Source organism: Aplidium turbinatum, chromosome 7 (genome assembly GCF_918807975.1).
Source record: "Aplidium turbinatum chromosome 7, kaAplTurb1.1, whole genome shotgun sequence".
Taxonomy (NCBI): Eukaryota; Metazoa; Chordata; class Ascidiacea; order Aplousobranchia; family Polyclinidae; genus Aplidium; species Aplidium turbinatum.
This window is the reverse complement of record NC_137478.1, coordinates 15,435,252-15,455,840: the sequence shown is the minus strand read 5'-3', so window position 1 is coordinate 15,455,840 and position 20,589 is coordinate 15,435,252. Positions and strand designations below refer to the sequence as shown.

The 20,589-nt window shown below is 38.5% G+C and overlaps 1 protein-coding gene across 3 annotated transcripts in view; it reads right to left on the bottom strand.

The window, feature by feature from the left end:
• LOC145774820 (GPI ethanolamine phosphate transferase 2, catalytic subunit-like) overlaps nt 1-20,288 on the bottom strand; it is a 192,396-nt gene extending 172,108 nt beyond the window's left edge. For all 3 annotated transcript variants that reach the window (XR_014290061.1, XM_082586138.1, XM_082586136.1), the window contains exons 1-2: nt 17,719-20,288; nt 7,575-7,689 (exon numbers count right to left, since the gene is read on the bottom strand). Coding sequence is in view for 2 of the 3 variants with exons in the window: in XM_082586138.1 (XP_082442264.1) it covers nt 7,575-7,689; nt 17,719-17,811 (208 nt within the window). In the remaining variant the exon portion in view is untranslated. The remainder of the gene's footprint in view (nt 1-7,574; nt 7,690-17,718) is intronic.
• Nucleotides 20,289-20,589: the final 301 nt, after the last annotated feature.

The following is a 20,589-nucleotide window of genomic DNA, read 5'->3' as shown; positions in this document are numbered from 1 at the left end:
CACAAAATTGAAAAAGGAATGACACATAACCCATTGCAAGAGTGGATTAAAATCATGAAAGTTTGAACAATCGTGTGAGCCTATGGGGCTAAGGGTCTATCCTTTTACTACCTCAGATTCATGATGTTCCCAGACTACACTGGACTTTTCGTTCCATTGAGTTACTGATAGGGTTTGTGTTGTGGTTGTAGACTGTACAAGAGACGTAAGTGATTAAGTTAACAGTTCAAATTGTGTTAACACGTGTAGTAACGTATGTAATACAAATAAGACTGTGGCTATTATTTACACTACATAGTGTAATAATAGCCTCAATAGTGTTGCCAGACAAGAAATTCTGCCCTGATTTGAGAAAAGTTTAAAGCTGTTGAAAACTAAAACTTGTATTTTGGAAAAAAATTTTACTTCTGGGCAAAGATCAAAATCCTAATCTGTTTCCTAAACACTTACCCTAACCCTTCCTAACTTCAATCCTAACTCTGGCAACACCTGATTGTAACCATGGTATTAAGTGTGGAAAAAGAGCTACTTCCTACAAATAAAACTAATACTGACTTTTTGCATTTCACAGCCTTAACTACAACAGCGCAGAATGAAAATCAAACACAAATATGCCTTCAATTCATGTTCCCTGATGCTGACACAATGCATCACTATTCACTGGTATGTCTGCCAAGACTGGTAATCTCAATCCTATATGCATGGATTGCATGCGCATTATGAGGCAATGAGAAGATCGAAGTTATTGAGTTTAGCTGATCGCTTGGTGCATTGTTGCTATGGATAAAATAAACAATTGAACATCCAGGCTAAATTTTGCAATAAAATAAGCTCATTGTTCCCACCAACTTTTCATGTCAATTTTAACTGATTGTGCTTCTGAAGCTTTTACACCTTGTACTGGGAACCTTGTATAGTACCAAGTGTTAATACATGTCAACACTAACCGACGTTTAAGTATGCCAAGTATGGTTCCTGCGGCTTTTCTTACGTTTCCTTGCGTCTTATTGCTGTTGCAAAACCTGGAGGCCTTTTGGGTCCCTACGGTTTTGCTATAAAAATTTGCGTCGTTTCTTAGGAGTTTGAAACGCTGGCAGTAGTAATGGTGCGTTCTCTTGCAATCAACAGTTTGATATACATTTACGTACCACAAATGGAAAAATCCCACGCTGCATTGCTTATATAGTAATAAGGCGTTCATGTCTAGTGTACGATTTACTGCACTAAGGAGACCTTAAGGTCGAAACAGTGACGTCCTGTCTGCAGTTATGTAATGCTCTTGGTTTGCCAATTGAGCACTTTGCTAGCTGACATCTTGCTGAACTGCATTGCGCAAAGCTCATTGCTCCGGCAGTTTGAGCACTCTGGCAAGATGGGTGAAAGTATCCAAATGTGGTTGGTCACAGCGGTAAACCATAATCTCTTCGTGGGAAAATTGTAACATAAGATTCCCGAATCCGTTCGTCTGCATGTAATGACCGAAAAAGACACACTCCTTCGAAATGTCTATTCAAATTTGTATTTCTGTAAAATTAGCCACCTGGCTGTCGAAATTGGATGCAACGCCGTACACCACTAAAACTTGTCACTACAGAACAGATTACTTAGATGAAAGACAGAAAATTTGTCCAGCTAGCATGCACCAAGCAAACAGTTTAATATGCGACTGACTTCCAACAAACAATTTTACGAATAATCAGAATGATTTGCAATATCTCAAACTCACGTACGCAGTACTGTGACGCAATAATGAAAGACAATTATGAAGTCATTCAAACAGGTGTTTAAAGCGGCTGATGCAATATTTCATCAGGTCTTACGACCGATGGTGCAATATTTGGACATTTTCTAGCAATTTCCATGACGTAAGATGCCAGCTAGGTTAAGTAGACCATAACGGTTTTATATGACGTTTGATTTGGTGAATAATTGTCGGGAACATAGCGGCCCCTAGTTATGACAGTCTGACATGGCATAACTAAAAAAGAATTGACGACAATTGTGAGCCAATAAAAACACACGATACACAAATTGTTTGAATCACTCACAAAGGGCATGCAAAGAATGAACAACAATAAGAATAATACACGACGATACATGAAATTGATACCACAGGTACACGCTAACATGACGCTATATACAATGGTTGCAATAATAACCGACTGTTCTGGGCTCAGACAAATGTCGGCCACCGCAGACAAAACCAGGCTCAAACCCTAACACTTAGGTGTTCTTTACGGGGGCGAGGCACGAAATATCCCTCAACACTTAGTCTACTTTCACTTTCCTCGTACTCTCATCATAGTTGCAGACGGCAACTTTAGCTCTACGAACCACAGGCTTCCCTTTCCTAATTTGTGGAACTACCTCATGCACCCTCCCAAGTTGATACTTCCCACGTTTACCAACGTCTTGGAGAGAACCTACCACTACAAGTTGACCAGGCTCCAAATTCTCGGCCATTTTTAGCCATTTTTTCCGGCCCTGAAGACCTGGCAAGTAAAAATCTATCCATTTACTCCAAAACTGCTGAGAAAGTGACAAATTGAACCGATAATCCCTTCTTAATTGGTCACGATCATGTGGTTGCCTAACAGCACAGTATGGGTCTAAGTATGGGGTCAAAAGTGAGGCAGGGGTGATGACAGTAAAATCCCTAGGATCGTCACTCAAAGGTACCAAAGGGCGTTCGTTCACGATCCGAACAGCACTGCTGGTGTATGTAAGCAGTTCAATAAAATTGGGCTTACGTATTGAAGAGTCTAAAATGTGAAAAAAGTACTTGGTCATATCGGCCACAAAACCAAATCTACTCAGCCGAAATCTAGCCAAGAGATCTGCCAGAGGGTTTAACAAATCAGGACACGAAAACATTACATCATTAACACAAGTTCCTCGAAATTCAGACTTGCCATCGTAAACAATACACTTTTTTAATTGTGACGTCACAAAGTAGGTAAATACCATTCAAATCCCTTTACATTTTCTGCTTCACCACCACACTCAATATAGCTATTAGATTTAAGATCCTTCATGGTGTCAGTAAGGAAATCACGAAGTTCAGATTGTTTTAAAGCCTTCTTCCTTAAAGCAGCAGCTTTATCTGACGCCAACACAAAATTGTTAGATAAATCAATATCTTCCTTCAACGGTACAGGTATCTCAAATCGACCATCTTTCAACTCAATGATTTCTAGCACCAGTACAAGTGGAGATAGAGCAATTTTGACCTCGCGTGACCTTTGACCTTAGGTAGGAGGGTCAATTTAGGGGTAGGAGAACCAAAATTATGTTCGGGGTTGTTTTTTAGGCCCAAAGACAACATTACAACACCTTAAATCAAAATCCAAAACATTAAGTGAAATTCACTCCACCCTACTGGTCATGTGTCTTTTAGCTATTGATATGCTAGAAAAGTAGTGTTAGCCTGCGTAGAAACTACAGAGAGTTAACTGGAAAAAGGTGAATTTGGTAAAGGTAAGTAACTTTTTTACTTTTCTCGTTAATTTTGGTTTAGAGTATGAAACATTTGAATTGGTTGCAAGTGCTTTGTTTGTCATAAAGTTCAGGAAAATAGCTTAGTTTTCTTTCATCACTCACAGCTAGCAAGAATCGGAAATTGGTTAAACTTGCTTTTAAACATGGCGACTAGGTTACGGGGCAATTGTAACAACAAGTTACAGTTGAGTTACCCCTTGTATGTTACAATTGCCCCTGATGTGACATGGTATACTTTATCTTTCAGAATAAGACAGAGACGATATGAACATTTGTTTGGTTTGCTGGGACAACTTCAGAAATAGCCTTCCAGGAGAGAAATGGGTTCAATGTGTGTCATGTTGATATTGGGCCCATGAAAAATGCACAGCATTCAATTCAACAGAGTTTATGTGTGTCAAAGCTGTGATTGTGAATAAATACATAAATTGCTTTAATTTCCAAATGTTTTTGATTCGAACTTGTCGTTACCGCATTTTTATTTTGATGCATAATTATATAGCCTACTATTTGTTTTCATTAATAATTTGGGTTCTTACAAACGTGGGAACATCTGGAAACGAATGTTACAATTGCCCCATATGCTTGTTACATTTGCCCAACACCATGGGGCAAATGTAACAAAAAAATTGCAGTTTTCTACTGTTTCCTACGAGCTAATTGCAAAATATAAAGTGATCAAGCTAATGCTGCTAACTAGCTCAATGCTTATACTAATAGTTGCAGGTGTTTCTTTTTTTAAATAACTTATAGCAACTTATCTAGGCACGATTTGACTAAAAATGTCACTTTTGTCCCCGGACTCCCCTATGTAGTGTTGTTATTGTCAACTTGTCAAGTATGTAACAAGCAGCTCGTGATGTCGTATTATTATTTCATGACATTCACACAGTGGTGGGTGAGTCAGTGGATCTAATCTGTAAGCATGCGGCGCCTAATTTATTAAGCCTATTGTTGTTCCAATGTATTCCAATCAATGTGGGCACATCAGGAACAAACAGTGTGCCATGCCTACTTACGAATAAATTACGATATTATACCAAGACTGTTTATTGGAAGTATGAAGCTACAGATAGCCTTCTTTTATATATTTTTTGCATGAGGCTTTTCGCCGGAAAACGTGTAAATGGTGTAATTATGACATCATTATCATGATTGTAGGCTAAGCCGTGGGAAATTTTTCTCTAAAAAACAGATTCCCGGGAAGCTAAGCATTTTTTCCAGCCCTGTCTGTCATGTACGAATGTGTCTATTAATTGACACCACATTGGCACAGAGAACTTCACCAACAAGTTAACGAGCCTATGAAGTTGGTTACTTGGTTGAGCAGTGGCCAATATACCCTTAATCCTCTCCAGAGAGTGCTCCACGGCACCAGGTTCAATGCCTGCAAGATTATTAGCCATTTTCTCTACTACTTGAATAAAAACCTATCGATGATCAATAAAGTCGAAACAGACTATGGTAGTTTCATTTGGAATTTTCACACTTCAAGCTCGTTGTCTCTTAGCTAGTTTTTAAATTTCTGCATTGGCAAACTATGTTGATATCACCGAGTAGCACAGTCCTTACAACCTAAACAGGCTGTTAAGGTTGTTAGGTGAATGTAACTATATTTGATATAATTTGTTGTGATTGGCATTGATAATTTTTTCAATTTAAGCCGATGTGAGGATTTGCAAAGCCATTAAGAGCCAGATTGAACAAACACGGAAGGCGCCATACTCAAGTATCACCCTTGTTTGTGATAATCATTAATCAGTAGTGCATATCCAAGTATCTTGAGCAAAAATCGAACTTTTAACTTGATGGGAATTGTAGACTTCTTTGACTTGAGTGGGAATCAAACCTTCATATAGATTGTACTACACTACTACGGTGTCTAGTATGACAGAGGTTCAATTCCAACTGAAGTCGGACTCCAATATTGTGATCAAGATTGACTCAGAGGCCAGCAACCTGTTTTAAAAAAACAGCCATTAGTCACATGAGTATTATTAAAAGCTTCCTTTCTCTGCTCCGCTTCTTTGCATGAGTTCTAACTACTGCTTTCTTCCACTATCTACAATGGTGTGCTTTCCAGCAAATGCTCTATGTCTGTTATAGTTATCCTCTGTTTCTGGCTGCAACCTATTTCTGTTTTTGACTTATGCATGGTTATTAGTAGAAACGCTATGGCCTACTGTTAGCTCCAAATGCTGTAGTGCAAACTGATTGGTAAGTCAAAATTTGAATGTCCAAAGTTGTAAAAAAATATTTTTGTGGCAGACAGTATCACTCAATGATGGCTCATTGATGCATCAATTAGTAAACAATGCTCTGATTTAGTGTTGGGCGATATTGAAAAAAAACGATACGATATTTGAAAAAATACTCGATATTTCGATACTTTTCGATATTTTTGTTCTAACTAAGAAAAGAGTTTCTCAATCTTCGAAATTAGTGTCGGCAAGTGTCGAGGTGATTGCCGACGCAGATGCATGAATGGCGCATTAGCGTCGGCAATAAAAATGCTGAGGCCACATGAGCGCTTGCAAGGTTAGGGTCAAACATTCCTCCCAGTCGTTATGCCACAGCCATACATTTGCTCCTAAGTCAACTCCTTGATGGAGCTATGCGAAAGAGGCGTGTGGATGGGTATCAAAGCACGAAAGCGGCTAAACGTGGACGCTATATTACACGCTACAACGGCGAAGACAGTGTAGATTTACAGCCAAGCGATGAGCCTCTTGATGTGTCCGATTCCAGTGATGACACGACAACCTCATCCTCTGATGATACCGATTCTGACATCTAGTTCTTCATCAAACAGACTTTGTGTTGCTCGCAGTAGCCCAATTGTGCCGAAATTATGTTAGTGCACACGTAAATTGAGACAATCTTCTCGCAGGAAGCTATTAATTTGTTACCGGTACTTGGTTGAGCAATTAACGTTATTTTATGATAATTCAACGTCGCTAGATGTCGAATTAATGTAAAACAAACGTAAATTTCTGATTGGGCATCGTTGTTACGCAATATAACCCGCCGGAAACATTAAATCGATTTGTGCTGACTCGAACGTTGAATCAACCCAAAATTAACTTACTTTTCCTCCCCGTGAGTTATTCAACGTGAATTATCGTAACAGCGTGCGTGTCGCGTTGCTCGCTTTATCGCTACTTTGGGTATTATTACATCACAACAAATCAAACCGTGCGGTCGGGATAGACTACTCTAGTATATTTTTCGCTTCTCGTTTTACATGTTTTGGAACAATTTTTTAGTACAGTAATAAACGTTCATAGCAATTGCCGATGCAATTTCAACTTTTGCCGTTTGGCCTCAGCAACGGTTTTGTAGGGGTTTGCAGTTACGAGTTAGGGCTGTAATAGTTAAAATATCGAACAATATTGAAATAAATATCGATATTGAAAAGATATCGTATCGTATCGAAAATTCGATATATCGCCCAACACTACTCTGATTGCTCTGATATCATTTTATTTTTCAGGTGTAATTATCAACTAAAAATTGGATGCATAGGCAAGTGGTGAGAGCACTGGAGGGAGTCGCTTCGGAGGAGCTAAAGAGCTGCATGCGCTCTAGAGCCGGAAGTTGTTGATCCCTGGACTAGGCAATCCAATCATTTTGCTACAAAAAGTTCTTTTCCAATGCTGTAGTGTAGGTAGATAAACGTCCCACACTCAGTTACTGAGCTTTGGGGAATGAGAAGATAAGGTTCTCAATATACTAAACCTTCGGCTCTGACAAGAGGGTGGCCGTTTCCTTTCTCTTGGCCGCCATTACTTGAACAACTATGCCCACCCAATTTATTACACCCTGGGTAGAGGTGAGCAGTGTTTGTCAACAACCAGCTTGAACTGGAGTCAAACCAGGTTCGCATGATTGGATAGCGAGCACCTTATCTGCTGTGCCATCCTACTACTGCAGGACGCTTGAATAATTTCATTTAAATATGATTTGTGCGCCACTGTTCCTTTCACGAAGCATAATCAGACGAGAAACAGTTAAAAAATCAAGCTAATTCATACAATAGAATTTGTTATTTACAAAAATCAGGTGGAAAATTTTACCTTTGACATTAACAAAATCTTCTGCTAGCAGGCGATCACGAGTTGCTGCGTCACGTGGAGCATTAGGATGAACTGCTCCACTTCCAACCAAGCTTGATTTAGTTGGAAAGAATCCCTAAAGATTCATTTTCGATTTTAGTAGACTAGAAAAGTATATGAAACTGATACATACAATGCTGCTTTATGTAACTGAGGTGCAACAAACTTAATCTAACCTTTAAACATATGCCAGGGTTCGATCTTAGCGGTAGTCCGCTAGCCAATGGCTAGTGAAAATTTGCACGGACTAGTAGAAATGTTGCAGTACTAGTCCGATTGGCTAGTGAAAATATTCGCCAGTGAAAAGTTTTGGTTTACAAAATGGCGATTGGCGACGTCACTCTCACTCTGAAATACTGCAGAAATTTGCTTGCCAGAGGCGAAATTGCACGAAGAAGGCTGCAAAGTCGGTCAACTGAGCACGTGACTACTTTTTCTCGCATTTCCGCTAGACACGTCATGTGGTAGGATAGTAGTGAGCACGCCAGGTCGCCAGAGTTGCCAATTAGGCTTTTTTGAAGCCAGATTTTGGGAATCTGGCTGTTCTTCAACTCGCTTCCAGGCTAATTTTTTATTTAAATAAAAAAAGCCAGAAAAATTAGGCTTTTTCTGGCTTTTTTCATGTTTCATCAATTTTTTGTCAAATTAATAAAAAGCCAACATAATTTTGGCTTTTTTTGGCTTAATTTTCTCTTTCGCGATATTTTTTAGGAAAAAAATTCGGTCTGCGTCAATTCGAGCAGTGATTTCTACCTTATATTTGGTTGTAGTGTCCGACCGAATTTCGTTTTGAAGCCGAAACTAGACAATTTTCTAGTTGCTTGTCTTTTCATTAACTATGTTTCTGCGTTGTCGCTGAAGTCAAAGTTCGGTGGGACACTATTTGGTTGTGCAGTTGTGCACTTTTATATGTGTATGTTTAATGAATACTTGTGGTATTTACGTCTTGACAACGTCTGGAATTTGTGTTTGGTAGTTACGTCATCTGCTGCTTGATTAAGAAGCGCGATGCCTCTGGCACCGCAAGCAACCTTTCCTTTCAACTGCTTTGCCAGAGCGTCGCAGTCTTATGTTTGAAACTATATGTTACAGTAGAAGTTTGTGTTGTATGCCTACTACGTTACCTATTGCTATTAGTTTGTCTTTAGTTCTTATTGTTTTGTGTTTCTATATTTCAGTGAATAAAAGCCTCAATTGGTTATTAAATGTTTCATCTCAATTTTATTCACTTGTATTAATGGACAAATTGCTGCGACCCAACAGGCTGGAGATCCTTCCAGAGGATCCCGAAGCAAAGAAAATATACGATCACTGGAAAAAAACTTTTGAAACTTTTCTAACTGCGGTTGAAAGAAACAAAGGAAATCCAGAAAACATCGACAAGCTGGGGTTACTAGCAAACTTACTCTCACACAGAACCTACGCCTTCATCGCAGATGCAGGTACCTACGTCGCAGCAAGGACAGCGCTCGACAATGCTTATCAGCAAAATAAAAATGTTGTGTTTGCTAGACATTTGTTAATGACCACAGTTCAAAATCCTGAAGAGACCATCGATGAATACATTCACGCATTACGTCAACTAGCAAGAGAATGCGAATTTGAAAATGCACACGCCGAGACCTACAAAGACGAAATTACAAGAGATGCTTTTATTAATGGCATTAACTCCAATACAATTCGACAGAGACTACTTGAAGAGCAAAAATTGGATTTACCAACTGCCATTAGAAAAGCTCAAATGCTGGACCAAGCCAAAACACACTCAAATTCTTATTTAACTAATTCACCCCAGCGTGCATCATCCATTTCTAACCAATCCAGCAGCGATGTGAAAACGGCAACAATGAAACCTACAGTTTCTAACGGATGCACAAAGCGCAAGTGTTTTTTTTGTGGAGGTGGTCTCCATGCTGGTGGCAGATACTTCTGTCCAGCGAAAGACAAGCTTTGCAATACTTGTGGCAAGATCGGACATTTTCAACGTGTTTGCCAAAACAACCTTCGGAAAGCAGCCGCAATACCATTTGCAGGCCACAAGTCCCCACTTGACGATGACAAAACAGCTAATGATGATGCTGAAAAATCTCACTTGTATTCTGTTCTTGGTACAGTCCCAGAATGTTTAAACAAAACTACACTACGTACACAAATAAAAGGGGTGGATTTCGATTGCTTGCTGGATCCAGGTGCATCCGACAACTTCATGAGTGCCAAAGCTGCAAAATTTATTAAACTGCAACCTCAAGGCAAGCCATCTAAAGTTTCAATGGCTTCGGACCAACTGACTGCACAAGTGCTGGGGAAAGTGTGTACAGACGTCAAACTTCAAGACAGAAAGTATGCCAACGTCGTCTTTGGAGTAGTACCAAAACTTTGTGCCGACATCATACTAGGCCAAGGTTTCCTCAACCAGCATGAAGAAGTTGTGTTCAAACTTGATGGATCACAAAGAAAGTTAGTGATCGGAGACACTTACTGCGGAGTATCTGCCTCAAACATGGAATCTCTTCGTTTATTCCAAAGTTTGGAACCTAACTCCAAGCCTATCGCTACTAAGTCTCGAAATTTCAATCAAGAAGATCGTGAATTCATCCGGGAGGAGGCAAGCAAACTTTTGTCCGAGAAAATTATCGAACCTTCGTATTCACCTTGGCGAGCGCAAGTGCTGGTTGCAAGAGATGAACGACATAAACCAAGAATGGTTGTTGACTATTCACAAACTATAAATAGATTTACGTTACTTGATGCTTATCCGCTTCCTAAAATAAGTGACCAAATTGCGAAAATCGCAGAAGGATCTGTGTTTAGCACTTTAGATTTAAAATCCGCCTATTATCAAATTTCGCTTTGTCCTGCTGACCGTCCATTTACGGCTTTTGAAGCCGAAAAAAAATTATTTCAATTCACGCGCTTACCATTTGGTGTTACTAACGGTGTGTCGTTTTTTCAACGAATTGTTGACAAACTGATCGAAAAGCATAATTTGACTGACACCTATGCCTATCTTGATAATATACCTGTGTGTGGCAATGATCGAGCAGATCACGACGTAAAATTAAACGCCTTGTTTGCTGCAGCTAAAGCCGAGGGCTTAACTTTTAATGAATCAAAATGTGTTTTTGCTCGTAATGAGATTGACTTACTGGGTTATAGACTTTCACACCGTAAAATCAAACCTGACCCCGAACGCCTTAAACCCTTGCTCGAACTTACCTTGCCGAAATCTAAACCGGAATTACAACGGGTTTTGGGAATGTTTTCTTACTATGCCAAATGGGTACCTGATTTCTCTGAAAAGGTTAGACCTTTAGTACAATCCAAACTATCATCTTCTATTCCTTTACCCCCTGACGCTATTAAAAGTTTCGAAACTTTACGTGAGGGTCTTGCATCTGCTTGCCTCACCAGTGTCAAAGAAGGAATTCCATTTGTAGTGGAGTGCGACGCTTCGGAGCATATATACCTTAACTGCCACTTTAAATCAGGGAGGGCAACCTGTTGCCTTTCACTCTAGAACATTTTCTCGTCGCAAAGCAAACTACTCAACTGTGGAAAAAGAAGCTTCGGCTATCATGGATGCGGTTAGAAAGTGGAACCATTTATTACATGGCCGCAAGTTTACACTTCTGACAGATCAAAGGGCCGTTTCCTTCATGTTTGACCCAAAACGACTAGGTAAAATTAAAAACAACAAAATCCAGCTGTGGCGTGCCGAATTAGGAAATTTCGATTACGACATCTTGCATCGACCCGGTAAGAGCAATCTAGTTCCAGATGCGTTATCCAGAGCGTGTACACTATCTTCTAACGCGCCCGGTCTTACCAAAATCCATGAAAAACTTGGGCACCCTGGCATTTCACGTTTGTCCCATTTCATTCGCACCAAAAATCTGCCTTTTTCTATGGAAGATGTCAAAAATGTTTGTTTGCACTGCAAAGTCTGCGCTGAATTAAAACCTCGATTTTATCGTAAACCACCCGAATTGTTGATTAAATCAATGAGACCATGGGAAAGACTTAGCATTGACTTTAAAGGACCCCTCGATGGCAGGAATAAGTATATGTTGATTGTTGTTGATGAGTATAGTCGCTATCCTTTCGCATTTGCATGTAAAGACATGACTTCGCCCACTGTTATTCGATGCCTTGGTCATCTCTTTTCTTTATTTGGTCATCCCTTGTATATCCACAGCGACCGAGGCTCTTCATTCATGTCTCAAGATCTCAAGCAATATCTTTTAGACAGAGGAATTGCGAGTAGTCGGAGTACACCATACCATCCTACCGGCAACTCTCAATGTGAAAGAATTAACCAAACTGTTTGGAGAACTGTCAAACTCTTGCTAAGAACATATGAACAGCCCGAGAGCTGCTGGGAGGCAGTCCTACCCGAAGCTCTACACGCAGTACGATCTCTCTTATGCACTGCAACCAACACCACACCCTACGAACGATTTCTGGGGTTTAGTCGTCGAAGTATGTTCGGTCAATCTCTTCCTAGCTGGCTTATCCAGCCAGGACCAGTCCTACTCCGACGTATTGTCCGAAATAAAAGCGATCCGCCAATATGGCAATCCTCTTAGCCGTCCAAGATGAGGCCTAGCGTTTGGCTTCCAGTCCAGGTGCTATTATAGCGACGTCCACGCTTGTCGGATGGTGTTGTGCATTGTGCTGTATAGGTCAACATAGAATGCTCTGAGAGAGAATCACTACTTCCCTTGTTAAACACAATCTCTATACTGTATATAGCTCCTCATCCTCGGTGGATTCTCGTACCCCCAGCAGAACTACTAAAGCAAATTTGCAGTGAGGAAAATAACGTTACACCTTCTGAATGTAGCGCCCCCTATAACGCCCCCTGAATATTTCCGCCCCTCTAAAAGTTACCAGCGCCCACTAGGGGGCGGTAGCGCCCAGGTTAAGAACCACTGTTCTAGAGTAACTAGACCACCTGAAAGATATGGTCACAATATATACGACGTTTGAGGTGCCTGTAGGTAATGCATTTATTTATCATGTATGAAATGTATCGTTTTGTCGATTTGCTATTGTGTTATTCAAAGATGATGTTCCGAAGATGAAGGAGGGAAGAATGTGGTATTTACGTCTTGACAACGTCTGGAATTTGTGTTTGGTAGTTACGTCATCTGCTGCTTGATTAAGAAGCGCGATGCCTCTGGCACCGCAAGCAACCTTTCCTTTCAACTGCTTTGCCAGAGCGTCACAGTCTTATGTTTGAAACTATATGTTACAGTAGAAGTTTGTGTTGTATGCCTACTACGTTACCTATTGCTATTAGTTTGTCTTTAGTTCTTATTGTTTTGTGTTTCTATATTTCAGTGAATAAAAGCCTCAATTGGTTATTAAATGTTTCATCTCAATACTAATTGGCTTTTTCAGCTGTTTTTTGCTGGCTTTTTTTAGGCTTTTTTTGTGACTAGGTCTGGCTTTTTTTGGTGAAGACAGGTTGGCAACCCTGCAGGTCGCCAGCACGAAGCCAGCATCCCAGCAAGCAGCAGTTAGCAAAATTAACGTTTTTTTGTTGATATATCGTGATCAAATGCTGATTCAACGTTACTACAAAGTGTCTAACGCTGAGTGTTAGCTGGGTAGTTATCGCTATTGTTAATACGTCATCAGACAATAGAAAAGTCAGTAAACTGGTCGGACTAGTGAAAAATCGTGCGGGCTAGTGAAAACGGGGTGCAACTAGTCCGGTGGGCTAGTGAAAAAAAAAGTTACGATCGACCCCTGTATGCCAATGCCATGCCCACAACAATTTGAAAGTTTGGTTTCAACTCCACAGTAAACAATTCAGATTCACCAATGCTTTAAATCTTGCTTTGCATGTGATTAAAGGTGAGATCAAGTAATGATGGAGATGTACCGGTACCTCAAATCAGCTACTCTTCCAGTGGCAGTAGCCCCATTGAATTGAATAGCCTAATTCAAATCCAACATAATATGTTTCAATGTTTCATATTTATGAAGCACCTCAGTATGAATGACAACTTCCCTGTCTTAACTTAGTACCAAGGTCCGCATTAGTACTTTAAAGGTCCAACAAGTAGGGGTAGGCAGTAAAAATGAAGGTATTCAGATTTTACATAGGACTCTTTTTTAAACAATAATATGATATGACAATGCAAAATCAGCAAAAAAATTTGAACTTTAGGCGTTTTTGGCGGTTAGCACCACAAAAACCTGAAAATTGCTTTTTCGGGTTGTAAATTTAACAAAATATCACAATTTTTTGGAATAAATGGTTTTCAAATGTGAAATACAGCATGAACTTGTCATTTTTTATGCAAATCAGCTCTGTGAAGATGGAATAATAACTCAAAACTAATTCGGAATTTTATTAGTCAAAGAAAAGTCAAAAAAACACAAATAAATGGTAAAAAAGCATCAATTTTTTTATGGTAAAGTGTTCAGAAAAGGACAGGCCTATTGCAAAACCCTGGACACTAGAAGAGATAAAGAATATTATGGTATAAAATGGGGAAGCTTTCGAGGTTAATGCATTTAATGGACTTCTTGAACTGTTGATGGCATCTCAGAGGGGGGGGGGGGGAGGTTAGGGTGATGAAATAAGGATTTGGGTATCTTTTTCCAGAGTCGTGCCGCTGAGGGAAAATACCTGAACTGACAGAAAATGACCGCCATCATGACTGACTCTGCGAGTAAATACCTTAATTCATATAATAATAATCCCATATAATAGCCTATTATAATAATGATATAATATTAATCCCATATTCTAATATGCATCCCTAAGTTGATCAAAAAGTACCCTGTCCTATAGTTCTCTGTCTTGTGATTGCCCCAAAATCTGTTAACTACAGACATGAAACAGGTCCAAGCTGTCTGTTATACTTTAGACAGCATCTCGATCATGAAAGTAAATGGAGTTTATCAGTCGCTTCACTTCAGATCACGTAAATATTCCAGCTTTGGTTTTTGCATCTTGCAAAGTTTTAAAACAGCTCTTTAATTGCTTGAATGCTCCGCTCCACCCTCTGTAGAGTTGTTTAAGACCTAGTTTTATGTGCAGAGAAGACATCAGTATTTTTGTTGCATCTACCGGAGGTTGTTGTTTTACATTATAAGGTCCAATCTCATAGGTGGTTCTTGGAGGCCAATTCCTCTTCTTGTGAAAAACGGTGTTTCTGTTATCCCAGAGACAAAGACAGCATCAAAACTTGATAGAACCACCCGGAAGCACCATTATGAAAGCCACCATCTTGAAATCACCAACGACCTCCCAATTGTAGAGGTCCTACTTCAATGCACTCATCACGATTTTGATGTTTTAATGTTCTTCCTTTATATAAACTGAGTAAGCCGGAAGAATGGAGGGACACTTGTCTGCGTTACTCAACAATCCAGCTGTGATATTTTAGATGAGCTGTCGATGAAAAGCTTCCAGTCAAGGATTGCAGGAAATGCCTATTTAGCCTGAAAGACTTCTATATCATGGCAGTAGCATAAACCGTCTTTAAATGTGTAGAACACTAAAAAGCTTCTTTGTGAAATAAGTTGAACACTGTCATCCAATAAGTCCCATTGCTCTGTTGTAAAAATGAGTAGCTCAGCATTGGACTTTATCTATGACAATTTTCCGACACTATCACAAGACACAAGGTAGACCAAAACTTTCTTGGGAAGAACTTGTAAAACGTGACCTTGTAGCCCTGAACAATGGACTCTGCCAACCCAATAAATCGCGAGGTGTGGAGGGGAAGACTTAGTTCTTGACAGACAGACAGGCCACACCCTCATGAGGATTAATTCATAGCCTGTATAATCAAAATTGGTTGATGATGATGATCGTTTATGTCTTTTTAATGGCGATAGTAAGGGCGCTTTTCACCAGTAACTCAGAGTTGAAGACAAGACAAACACACTGTGTAGGGGTTGCATCTCGCAAAGCAGTAAATTTAAATAACTTGCTCAAGTAAGGTATGCGACTGCAAAAATGCTCAGCCCTTTTTGTTTCATCACAAAAGTAAAACCTTGCAAGGCTTTGTGTGCAAACAGAATCTAATTGTTACTTAATTATACACATTAGTAGGTAACTATTGCTGGAAGCAGCTGACAGTAAATTTTCAACGTTATGTATAGGCTATGCCTATTTTCATGAGAAATGAGAAAAATTCAAACTAATCTGAGGAACACAAACCTGAAGTTATTGTGGTACAATAAAGATTTTTTGTATTTTTTTGGCAAAATCAAACAGAAAACAGCAATTATTTCTCAAGGACAAAATTTTTTTCTTATTTTGTTACACTGTGTTATTGATGGTGAGTGGGATGTTTCCCAAGAAGGGAATTAAGAAGTATTTCTGTAAGATTCCTCAAGTATAGCAGGCAGTATCAAATATCATTACTTCATATTTTGGAAATTAAACTCAATTTTAGGTGTTTTTGCCTCAATATCTATGCTTTTTTTACCATTTTTTGGACTTTTCTTAGACTAATATTATTCCAAATTAGTCTTGAGTTATTGTTCTATTTTCACAGAGCTGATTTGCATAAAAAAACGACAAGTTCATGCAGTGTTTTACATCTGAAAACCATTCATTTCAGAAAATTGTGATTTTTGTTAAATTTAAAATCTGAAAAAAGCAATTTTCAGTTTTTTGTGGTGCTAACCGCCAAAAACGCCTAAAGTTCAATTTTTTTTGCTGATTCAGCATTGTCATATCATATTATTGTCTAAAAAAGAGTCCTAGATGCAAAATCCAAAGTTATTGCCTAAAATCCACCCTGTACTGCCTACCCCTACAACAAGCATACAAAATCGACAGGATTAATGTCCAGAAGAGGCTATTTTACCCTGAAGTTTGAGACTCTCAAAAACCAATCTTAAATCAAATTTACATAGAAACGGAATTCTATTAGCGATTGAGAATTGTATACATAAAATCCTCAGGAGTAAATTTTTGTTTCAAGCAACTAAAGTACATTGATAGTAGCAGCGGCGCAACTAGAAAAAATCAAAGGGGGTCGGCAACGAGAGAAAACTAACAATTATTTGTAGAAGTGGATATATCACAGTTGGATTGTTAGAGTATTAGCTTAGTGTAAATTGACAGCGCAATGATCCAATTCTGTGCTGCGCGAAGCGACCTTTTTCGCTCTGTCTGCGCTTGCTATTCAATCTCAAAAAAAGTTTCCCGCGCTTTCGAAATTAGGCAGCAAATTGTTTGCTCTCCAGGCCCACATTTTAAAAAGTAGTCCACACAAGCTTAGGGCCTGGATACACGTCAAGTTTGACAAGATTGCAAAGAAAATTTAATTGCCATCTTTTTGATACCAAAATTATAAAATTGGTTTAAGAATGTGTGAAGTTGCGACCATACAAAGTTTACAAATCAGACTAGCCTAAAGCCAGCTGCAGTTTCGTTTTGTGGGTTAATAAGGTTGCATCCTAAGTAGGGATGCCCAAAGTAGAATTTCGAATCCTTAAGATTCGAATCCATCCAGAATCAAATCTAAAAACCGCTTTTTTATCGGGTAATTGGATTCGGAAATAATATACGGAGAAAGGAAAAAAATTATAAAAAAAAGAAAAAAAAATGTTTTGAAAAAATGCTCCGCCATCCGCAAAACGCCTGCAAGTCACGTGCGTCGTGCATGCCAATCCGTTTCTGCATGTGATTAACAGAGGTCCCTTACGTGTGTGCGCGCAACGCGCGTGGGTGTTGTTTTGAAAAAACAAAGGCAGAAGAAGAAAACGACTGAACTTGAGAATGACAACTTGATGGCTTTGTAAAGCTGAGCCGGTTTCCCGCACTGAAAGTTTTACTATCCTGGAAAGTCATTTTGTTTTTATGACATCATATTGCGTGAATAAATGACGGTCTGTTAATATTTTGTATTGCGGTTTATGCGACTTCAGCGTGAAACAAGTTTGGTATGCATAAAACGTAGCTTGAACTGACACACATTAAGTAGTAGGTAAGTCTTATTCTAGTTAGTCGTTCGTCTTCTTGAAGTTGCAAATCTTAAAGGGGGCTGTCATGCCGACTAGATGACCCCCCTAGTTGCGCCCCTGGATAGTAGCACATACATACAGTAACATTCACTTCATGTCAAACCTTAGCAAATATAAAGACTCCTATCAGGCACGTCAAGTATGCAAAAATCACAGTCCACTTTAAGCTTATAATCTTTAATATTCTTTGTTCCATCGTAACAAATTGCAAAGTTGATGATTAATCTCGCATTTGAGAAATTTACCAAAACTAATGCAGATAAATAAAGGTTTTGAAAAAAAACAGATGAAATATTTTAATAAACCTGAAATTACAAAAATTGCATATTACTTAGCGGCTGTAAAGTTGTATCGTGCAAAAGCAAGACATTTTATAGCATACCTATCACCTAATTACCTATACGGTACCTACTTAAGTACTTAACCAATTTTTGTTAGGTTTCGATTTTCACCAGCATATAAATCTTGACATGTTACTTACAGTACATACAGTAGAACAAAAATAAATAAAGCAATAACACTATCTCACTATGGACATATTTATGAATCATACATTCTGATTCCAGAACTGTGTTAAAGATAAAACTTTTGAACAGTTTTTTTGCAAAATAATAACTTCTTGAGAAAAACAGTTCAACTAATATCGTATAATATATATCATATAGTAAATAGTTATTAAACTAAATAACTTCTGGACCGCCTATAGTCCTAGTATACAGTACACGGTCTGGAAGTAATGGTAACTTCTGGACTGTTACACCGGACCAGAAGCTAGCTAGATCTTTTGAATAATGAAAAGCCAGGTTGTTGTTTGCAGCCCATTTAGCCAGGCGTTTTCCATCGCGGTTGTTGGTGTAAATGTAACCTCAGTTAGTGTGCTGGCAGTTAATTCTCCAGCGTAAATACTGAGTAAGGGGAACGGAGGTATATGTAGATGATGGGTTTAGTTAGGCGTAAGAATCCCAACAATTGAATTCAACCTTTGTAGATCTAGACTGAACATAATTATAAACCAGGGGCGTATCCTCAATAGAAGCAGGGGAAGCATCTTGCTTACCCTGTCAAAATTGAAAAAAGAGAAGATATTTTTAAGTAAAACGATTTCGTAATTTCTTAACCTGAATACAAATTAGAACAGTTTCTAACTCACGTCCCCGTATGATTTCAGCTCGGTTTTAATTTTTAAAAAGTTGGAAGCTTACGGAAGCAAAGATTGTATATATTGCTTCCCTTGCTCTCGTTTTTGCAAAAAGGAGAAACAAGTGAAAGAGAAAGAAAAAAACAACGCCAAGTTTGCGAGATTTATGTTTCTTTTAACAAATCTATGAAAGCAATATTTAAATTGCTTCCACAGTCGCAGAGTTGCCAGATTAAACGAATTCCTCGAATTAGGCTTTTTTAAATTAACTCTTCAAAATGCATTAATCAATATCTCAAATATCGTAACCTTGCCAGATAAAACCATATTCCCCATTGTTCAACACATGTTCTATAAAACAATTGAATTCAACCCACATGTTCTATACATACTTGTTTAATAGTCGTAATGTGGGTACAAACTGAGGGTACGGATTGTTTAGGGTACAAAATAGGTTGCACCATTTTTTAATAACTTGTCTGGGATACGAACTTTTTTCTCACTCTCAAGAAATAACTGTGTTGGAAGAAGTTCCACATTACCAAGTTCCGGCTTCTTCGCCAACTACAGTAGATGGAACTTCAAAAGCCGAGTAGTTCAAACTGCTTTTGAATTTAAAGATCTCCTCATTTAATGCTGCAGTAGGCCAAAGTTAGAAAAATCTAGGTCAGAAAGTACAGGAATGCAGCAAGTGGCATTAAACAAATGTTGAATGATCTAAACTTCTTGTTTTGGTTAAAAAAAATTTCCAGAATTCAATTTTTTTTTTTGCTGCTGGCGCAAACATGTACAGAACGGCAAAGTAAACATACGAATTTGACACCAACAAAAAGGAAAGATGGCAAAACCCAAAAGTTCAAAATATTACATACATCGATAAAACAGTGTTACCACTATCTTAAAATTGCACAGCCACCAAACCTAGAAGCGAAAAAGAAAAAAAAAATTTTTGTGAAATAGTCCTACAATTACAATTAACACTTGCAAGTGCAAGGGCGATTAATTAAACTTTACAACACAAAGAAAAATTTCAAAAAGTGACAAGTTTCCTGAACTTTTGCTTTGTGAGTCTTCAAAAGCATTTTTAAAAATTGATGCTGTAACAGATTCAGCAAGGCAAAATTACAGGAAACCGGCTCAGTGTGACCGCACAAATTTAGAAAAAAGTGAAAAAAAAGCAAAGATACGATTACATATAAAAAATACATACATAGCTCAACCACATTTTTTTCTCAGTTTTACAAAAAAACAAAAACGTGCATACTGTACAATTTTATTAAGTTATTAACACTTGTTTGCAACAAGGACGATTTAAACTTTACCAAATTCAAGACCAGAAAAGTTTTTCAAGGTTTTAAATTAGGCAGTGGCTATTTGACCGGCCCCGATCGATGAATCTGAAACACTATTTGACCGTCATAATGTATTCTTTTTTCTTTTTCTCATTCAAAGCAAAAGACGACAGGAGAAGAAAAAAGTGCCTATATATATAAGTTTTAAATTCAACAATTTTGTTCAGCTGACTCCGTGGCGCGTGCGATTTTTCTCAGGCTGGTGTTCGGGAGTGAACGAGTTTGATACTATCCCGGAGCGCTTATTTTTAAATTAAATTTTGACCAAAGTAAACTCAATCGTTAAGCTGCTGCAGTTTTGTGGTCAATTTTTAATTTGAGTAGCTTTTTTACGTCTTTTCAAATATAAGTAATATTTAATTGAATTGAAGTAGTAAAGTTAGAGTATTTTTAATTTGCTGGAATTTGAGAATTTCTCTGGGTAAATTTCCGTTCGTCGTAAGAGGATGTGACCGTGTTTGCCAAACAACGATTACATTTTTGC